At 33.5% G+C, this 9095-nt stretch overlaps 1 protein-coding gene across 8 annotated transcripts in view; it reads left to right on the top strand.

Annotated features, from left to right (window-relative positions):
• pappa2 (pappalysin 2) overlaps positions 1-9095 on the top strand; it is a 131430-nt gene that overhangs the window by 109839 nt on the left and 12496 nt on the right. For all 8 annotated transcript variants that reach the window (XR_012392833.1, XR_012392831.1, XM_073927493.1 and 5 more), the window contains one exon: positions 931-1002. Coding sequence is in view for 6 of the 8 variants with exons in the window: in XM_073927493.1 (XP_073783594.1) it covers positions 931-1002 (72 nt within the window). In the remaining 2 variants the exon portion in view is untranslated. The remainder of the gene's footprint in view (positions 1-930; positions 1003-9095) is intronic.

Raw genomic sequence — 9095 nt, 5'->3', positions numbered from 1 at the left:
TTTTTCTGAGACTGAAATAAAATGTGTTTTTCCCAGTTCCACACATCATGACATGAGGTGTGTTTGACATCTACCAAATGTAAAACTGCTCACGTTTCTGATCTTTGGTTTTGAGGGGGGGTGGTTATTTGGCAAAGGAGCTTCGAGACTTTGGACGTGAAATTGAAATCGCATTATTGGCACATCAGAGTGATAAGTTGGATTGAGTTTCCTTGATTGTTGCTCCAAAACCAGGCTCAACTTGCTTTATTGTTGAAATCGCTCTGCAAAAGTGTTGATTCTGTCTCTCACTGTCATATCAGCTTGGGAAAGTAATGATTACAGTGCGATGTTTTTATAAAAGACGCTTAAAATGCCACACGTCAAGCATGACGCCTCTGAAGGTGTCAGACTCTCATTGTTTATAAAGATACATCAGCACCCCTGCTTTCCAGGAATGTTTTCCAAAGTATTGCAGATTGGGTAAGAATGATGGAGGAAAGGTCACAGTAGGAGGTAGATGAATAAGAGATAAGAGAGTTTCTTTCCAGAAATTCTGCTTTAGAAAACAGGTCAACTTTCCAGTTCTGAGAAAACGTCAAATCAATGAAATATTTGTCCAAATTGAAAAGACAGGAGGGAATGAGTAACGTTTTGTACGCAGCAGCTATTGGATATTAATTTGTGATATTATTTTTAGGCATCATATCTGCTTTTTTTGACTTCTTAAATTAAGTTAGATATTATTAGATTTCGGCAAAAGTCTAAATACAACACAACTAAATGCAAACCTCCTTTTCATGTTTCCTCTTATGAAACATGTTGAAAGAACTCGTTTAATAGTGGCAAATCACATTTTTTGGTTTAAATATACAAGTACATATAACAAGATACTATTATTAAAGTGCAACAAGTTGACTGTCTTTTTCCATTTTTCTCTCTTCTGTTAAGAGTATTGTCTGCACTGGGATGTTGAAGTGGTATCCGAATCCGGAGCAGATCCACTGCATTCAGTCCTGTGAGGTGAGTGACAGTTACTGTACATGATGGGAATTTTCGATCCAAAACTAAATCAAAATCACGGGAGTCAGAGGAGTCTCCAAAGAAGATCTTATCCAAATTTTGCCATTCCAAGAGGTTGTCAAAAACACTTCAGACCAGGTTGCTTTTATAGTGTAAACGCATTCTATCAGCCACAAAAGACCACATGCTCTCCATCTATTGACCTAACACATTGATCGATATGGCTTGGGTTGAAAAAAGCAGCACTGTGACCTTTGTAGCTCATCATACTGTAACTGCGTTTGCAGTTTCTTAAAACAAATTGAACGGCAGCTAATTATTTCAAACATCTTTAATAATAAAGAGAATGAGTTGTAAATCTGAATGAACAAAAATTGTGAATTAGTATAGTTTCTGACAAAATATATTTTTGTAATTAAATAAGTTAATACACGTTTTGTAATTGTACTATTGTTAAATGATAATCTCCTTATTGCAATATTGGCTAATTACCTGCCTATAATTAAGATGTTGGCTCTTTATTAGTATGTATAAAGTACAAATTCAGCATGATATTTTAATACCTAAACCTAACTACAATCTTAATAATTGTTAATAAGCAATTTAAATTAGTAGATTATTGAGTTAGTGGACAATTAATAGCAAAAAATTGTACCTTAAAATAAAGTGTAACGTAATAATGATAATAAAAAGCTGTTAGGCTGTTTGGGCCCTAATCAGAATTCCCTTAATCTATTGACATGCACTCATCGGCCACTTTATTAGGTACACCTGTGCAACTGTTCGTTAACGCAAATTTCTAATTGACTAATCACATGGTAGCAAATCAATGCATTTAGGCATGTAGACATGGACAAGACAATCTGCTGCAGTAAAAAACAAGCATCAGAATGGGGAAGGAAGGTTATTTAAGTGACTTTGAACATGGCATGGTTCTTGGTGCCAGACGGGCTGGTCTGAGTATTTCAGAAACTGCTGATCTACTAGGATTTTCACGCACAACCATCTATAGGGTTTACAGAGAATGGTCCGAAAAATAAAAAATATCCAGTGAGCAGCAGTTCTGTGGGCACAAATGCCTTGTTGATGCCAGACGTCAGAGGAGAATGGCCAGACCTGTTCCAGCTGATAGAAAGGCAACAGTAACTCAAATAACAACTCATTACAACAGAGGTATACAGAAGAGCATCTTTTCTGTGCCGCTCCTGTCAGCTAAGAAACAGGAAACTGAGGTTACAATTTGCACAGGCTCACCAAAATTGGACAATAGAAGATTGGACAAATGTTGCCTGGTCTAATGAGTCGTGATTTCTGCTGCAACATTCGGATGGCAACCACCTCCAGCTCCAACCACCACCAAATCACACCTACCTTATAGTCTCTAGTAGTATTAAACAGCTTATCCAACTAATCAAGGTGTTTGATTAGGGATGGAGCAAAACAAAGCTGTGGCCGTCTAGCAATTTAATTTGAGACTCATGGTCTAATCTGATTTAATTATTTATGCTAAGCTAAACTAAAAGTATTTGAATGAATGAATAAATAAATAAATAAATAAATAAATAAATAAATAAATATATATATATATATATATATATATATATATATATATATATATATATATATATATATATATATATATATATAATAAATTCTAAAAGGATTAGTAGCTAAAAGTAACTAAAAGTATTTCCACAATACCTGGAAATCAACTAAATGGATTAAAATATGGAAAAAACTGATTTTTCTTGTTGTGAAATTAGGCTATTTTCCAAAAAAAAGTGGAGTGTTCCTTTAATGAAATAATGCACGTAAAGCCAGTGCACTTTGATGCATTGCAATTTGCACAGATGTGATGCATCTATATATATATACACACACACACACACACACACACACACACACACACACACACACACACACACACACACACACACACACATATATAAAATTTCCTCGCAATTTCCTTTTTTTCCTCGCTCTGTTAATTTCTGTAAAAAACTTTTTTTCCTCGCATTGACAATTTCCTCACTCTGTTAGTCATCATTTTGGTGTTCAATGTATATATATACAATGTATATATATATATATATATATATATATATATATATATATATATATATATATATATATATATATATATATATATATATATATATATATATATATATATATATATATATATATATATATATATATATATATATATATATATTTATAAATTTTCTTTTTGGCGTAGTCCCTTTATTAATCCAGGGTCGGCACAGTGGAATGAACTGCCAACTTATCCAGCACGTTTTTACGCAACGGATGCCCGTCCAGCCACAACCCATCTTTGGGAAACATCCACACACACTCATTCACACACTCATACACTACGGACAATTTAGTCTATCCAATTCACCTGTACCGCAGGTCTTTGGAGTGTGGGAGAAACATACACATACACATATACATATACATATACATATACATATACATATACATATACATATACATATACAGTTAAAGCCTCCCTGTTTATTTTTTCCATTCATTTAAATGCTTAACTTGTTTAATTAGGTTAACTAGGCAGGTTAGGATAATTAGGCAAGCTATTGTATATCGATGGTTTGTTCTGTAGACTATCAAAAAAATATATATATAGCTTAAAGGGGCAAATAATTTTGTCCTTTTATTCTAGCCAAAATAAAACAAATTAGACTTTCTTCAGAAGAAATTATATTATCAGAAATACTGTGACAATTTCCTTGCTCTGTTAGTCATCATTTTGGTGTTCAGTGTGATGAAGTAAACTCAACAGCAGAATGTACATCTGCTTTGTGTCAGATCTAGCAGAGTCAAGAGCAGTTCAACAAATACCACCAGCAGAGCATGAAGGTGGTCTAGGAGGATCAGGGAGCTCTAGAATCAGTGATAAATGATGAGCATATTGATTGTTTTACTTTACTTTCCAATTATTGTATCACAGAGCTCCATGCGCAGATGGGGAAATCTGTTTTGCTTTTTCACTATCTCTGTAATCATAACTCTATGTACGTCTATTAGCTGGACAGCTTGACCGAAATGGAACTCGCAAATCAAATCAAGTGATCCATTGAAACAATTTATCAAGGCATGTATAAATAAAGCGTAATAGGTTGAGCTAGTAGCATGTAATATGTCTCATGAGTGACTTTCACTGAAGTCCTTCACGCCCACAGCAATACTTGAGGTCGATTGTCATGGACCCAATCCAAAGGGTCGAGAAATGCAAGCATTCGGTTTTCTATTTTGTCGGTGTGTTTCATGGTTTACACATTCCCGAGTTTTGCATTTACATCAGCAATGAGGCATTTAGCTGTCAGGGATTTCCGACACCGTCCGCTCTCATATGGAGACATCTTTAACATTTCATGTGGCCAAGAGAAACATTTAGCACGGTGGTTGATGGACTGCGTGCCACATCTTCCCACAGCTTGCTGACAGATTGATTCTCACCGGTACTCCTTTTATCGCAAAAATAAAACCGAATGAAAATATCATTGCCACTGAAAAATGTGGTATATACATGATCATAAAACATATTATTCCGGATTCTGTTCCTCCTGAGTCCTTGCCGCAATTCACAGAATCCTGTTTAAATTCGCCCCGAGCACTAACTCATCGGCCTTTGTCGACAATCGCAGTGTTGTGGTGCCAAAGCAAATGAATGATCTTATCGGTGTGCGCGGGTCAGCTGGACAGAGGGAATTTAAAGGATGTTATGTAACTGATGGATGCGTTAAAGCAGTTGTAAAATAATCACAAATGATATGTGACGAAAGTAACATACCAGGTTTTGCTAGAAATCAACAGAAGTAACACAGCCGAGTCATGCAAAGCCTGGAAACGAAAGTAGTGTTGAAATGAACAGTCGAGTGTTTTGGAAAATAATGGATGACTGTTTATTGGAATTCTCTCTGGATTTTCGCTCTGTCAGTGTGGTCAAGGGATGTTTCTTGAAAGCAAAAGGGTGGAGCGGTCTTTTGTATGGCATGCTGTTAAAATGTGTTTTATTTTCAGAAATAGATTTTGCAAAAACACAAAGGAAATTTTTGCATGTAGTGTACATATATTAGTGTATGTTGTACATTCTCGATCTATTATTTTGGAATCTACTGATGACATTTTGTACATAATAAACATTATTTCATGTTTTCATGAAAAATTTTTTGCCATAAAATAACAAAAACATGGTTATGTTTATTTATTAATATTTGGCATAAAATAACATAAAAATTTATGTTTATTTATTAATATACATTATAGGGTATTTTTGGCATAAAATAAATTAAAAGTTGCTGTGTTTATTTATTATTATACATTTTAGGCCATTTTAGCATATAAAAACAAAAAGATTGCTGTGATTATTTATTAATATACATTTTTTAGGACATTTTTAGCATGCTGTGTTTATTTTATAATATACATTTTTAAACCATTGATGGCATAACATAACAAAAAAGTTCTTGTATTTATTTATCAATATGCATTTTTGGCATATAACAACAAAAAAAAGTTGCTGTGTTTAAATATTAATATACATTGTAAGCTATTGTTGGCATAAAAAAAACAGTTGCTGTGTTTATTTACTAATATAAATTTTTAAGACATTTTTGGCATAAAATAACAAAACATTTGCTGTGTTTATTTATTAAACATTTTAGGGCATTTTGGGCATTAAAAAACAATAAAGTTGCTGTGTTTATTTATTAGTATACATTATAAAGAGATTTTGGCATAAAATAACAAAAAAGGTTGATGTGTTCATTTATTATTATACCTTTTAGGCCATTTTGGCATAAAATAACACAAAGGTTTCTGTGTTTATTCATTAATATACATTTTTAAGACATTTTTGGCATGTAATGTTTATTTATAATAAATACTTTAAGGAAGTGGTTCTCAAACATTTTTCATCGAGTACCACCTCAGAAAAAAAATAGTCTCTCCAAGTACCACCAAAATGAGCAGTATTGAAATACAGTAGTGTAGTAGGCCTAATAAAGCAGCTACAACTCTGCACAGTTAAAAAAAAAATGTGGCAGATTACCTCAAAAATATAGGCTATGTGTCATATATGGCATATTATATACATCATTTTTGATACATTTTTAAATGTGTGTAGCCTGTACATGACATATTTCATTCCTCCGCGTACCACTAAAGGAAGCCTGTGTACCACTAGTGGTACACGTACCACAGTTTGAGAACCACTGTTTTAGGGGATTTTTGGCATAAAATAACATAAACGTTGCTGTGTTTATTTACTAATAAAAGTTTTTTTGCTATGTTTGGCATATAATGACAAAAAAATTGCTGTGTTTATTCATTAATATACTATTTAAAGAAATTTTGCCATAAAATAACATAAAAGTTGCTGTGTTTATTTACTAATATACATTTTTAGGTAATTTTTGGCATATAATGACATTTTAAGCCATTTTTGGCATAACAGCAAAAAATGCTGTGTTTATTTCAATTTTTAACACTAATGATTAATGCTTTACTAAAACTTTAACTTCAGAATGATTTATATACACATATGTATATGTGTGCAAGCGAAGGGAAGAATGGGGGGAAAGGTGCGCGAGAACTAGAGCAGGGAGCGGGTATGAAGATGGTTACGCGCTGGGTTCGTTGATACTGATCAAGAGTCGACCATGTAAACAGCGATTTTTGATTACCTTAAATGACCACGCGAGTCCTGAAATGCAGAGGTTTTTCTTTCCGTTCGACATGCGGTATCAGATTCCATTAAAACAACCTGAATGAAAATATGCTGAATGAGAGGGAACTGCTGAACTGCAGTTAAAGTCTAAAGATTAAAAATGAAACACCTGAAATTGCATGAAACTCTGGAGGAAATGCAGGATAGCCTGGTGATGCGACATTAATTGTTTTATACTGAAAAATTCCTATTAAAAGTGCGTCCTTGATCTTATCCATATTTCTTTGCATATTAAACACACGCAGGGCAAGAGCAAGCTGAACTGGGGCTCTAGGCAAACCGCAATCACGCTTTTATTCAGTTTTATTCGTACGGAAGGCCGAGGACCAAGGCCGATGCCTAGGTTGCCTCTAGGTACACACCGGCCCTGAACACAAGTCGGCCACAACAGGAAAAAAAAAAAAACTGCAACTGTGTTATTTGCGTTATTTTTTTTTTACATATTAAATATTTAAAATTAATCACGTGCGTTAACGCACTAATTTTGACAGCCCTAATATATATATATATATATATATATATATATATATATATATATATATATATATATATATATATATATTTTTTTTTATTTATTTATATTTAAATAATGACAACAGCTAAAAACATTTTCAGATTTTATCATGTCTTTGTCCAGTTGAATGTTTTAATTTATTAATGATTTATTGTGAAGTGAACATCCATTTTTTAAAACATAAATTTTATGTCATTTCGGAGTAAGGCAGACAGATTTTATGAACTATTCATTCTACTTTGGAACATATCACTTCTGTAGCGGGATGTTTTATGATATTCAAATACCCCTCATAACTGCCAGACCCTCACATCTCCTCTTGCCCTCGTTTGTTACCAAGCAAAACAGCTGCTTTTATATTGGAGACTCATTATAAATTATACCACAGCACATGTTCCAGTTGCTCTGCAGCACATCCAAAAGGACTTTCCTATTATATACTTATGATTAGTGAAGAGGTCAGCTCAGGTTATACTTTAGTTTATGTGTCGTGATTATTTTGTTTTCAACCAATGGGGCCAATCATAGGTAGACGCTTCGCCTGAGCTTGTAACTCAAGTTTCTGGAGGAGATGTTATTCTTTTTTTCCCAGATGAATGTGAATGGCAATGGAAAGCTTTTTACAGGAACTGACTAACAGATAGCAACCTACAATTTCCTACAGTTTGAGGTCACTGCTTATTTCTCTTTGAAATGAGCCTAACAGGAGTAAAAGAGCATTATTTAAACACATTTCCTGAGCTACATATATTCTGAAGCACAGTATGAAAACTTTAATGAGATATTTAAAGAACACTGATCTAAATGCAGGAGCATTTTGAGTGCAGAAAAGTCTGTGGAGGGGATTTAAATGTAATTGTAATGATCAGATCAATTAATTGAAAATGCATTATACACATTGACATCAACTTTTTGAAAAGGACACTACTGTATGTGATTGATCACGGCTGGTCTCTGAACTGCAATCATTGATAGACCAATCCAATCAATTTAAACATCAGTTTCTCTCCCATGACAGCATGCCAAATCTGCTAATATTATAAAGCAATATCTACAGTAAGTGTGAACTCTTGAAACAGATATATATATAACTGCAGGTTAACTGTATAAATATATTTGGCCATCCAATAGACAACACATTAACTCTTTTTGATTTTGACTGTAGTGTAGTAGCATGCACCTTTTTTAAAGCTGCTTTGCAATGATAATTACTGTGAAAATCGCTTTACAAATAAACTTGAATTGAATTTAATTAAATCCATGCAAATGAGATGCTACTACTGCAACATGTCATTCCTTTTTTGCATTATTGCAGCAATCAGCCAACACATTTAATCCAGGTCGGTAAGCCTCCTGTCGCACTAAGTGAAGCTTCACAAACTAATTTAAGAGAGGAGCATGTGATATGATTGATCGTGGCTGGTCCCTCATTTGTAATTATTAGCAAGCCAATTGGATCCTCCTAAACTCAATATATAATAAATATCTTGTCTAACTATACTATATATTATATATATATATATATATATATATATATATATATATATAACTATATATTGTGACTAATCTAATATAGTGAAAGAATCAGTTTATTAACTTTAGTTTTGATAAATGGCATCTAAAATGTGTTTTTGGGAAAGAAACCGCTAGCTAACTTGTGCCATTTCCCTTAACTTAGCTGAAAATAAGGTCTGATATCCCTTTGTATTTTCACTATCCATTCAGAACGGATCTTCAGGTCACTCGGAGGGTAGTGAAATTCTAAATTAGTTTCACTTTCTCTTCACTGATAAGATATAGAGCCAGGTACACAACGTTCCTGTGTGA

This window comes from Danio rerio, chromosome 2 (genome assembly GCF_049306965.1).
Source record: "Danio rerio strain Tuebingen ecotype United States chromosome 2, GRCz12tu, whole genome shotgun sequence".
NCBI lineage: Eukaryota > Metazoa > Chordata > Actinopteri > Cypriniformes > Danionidae > Danio > Danio rerio.
The sequence above is the reverse complement of the archived record's forward strand: the minus strand, read 5'-3'. Positions and strand labels throughout refer to the sequence as shown.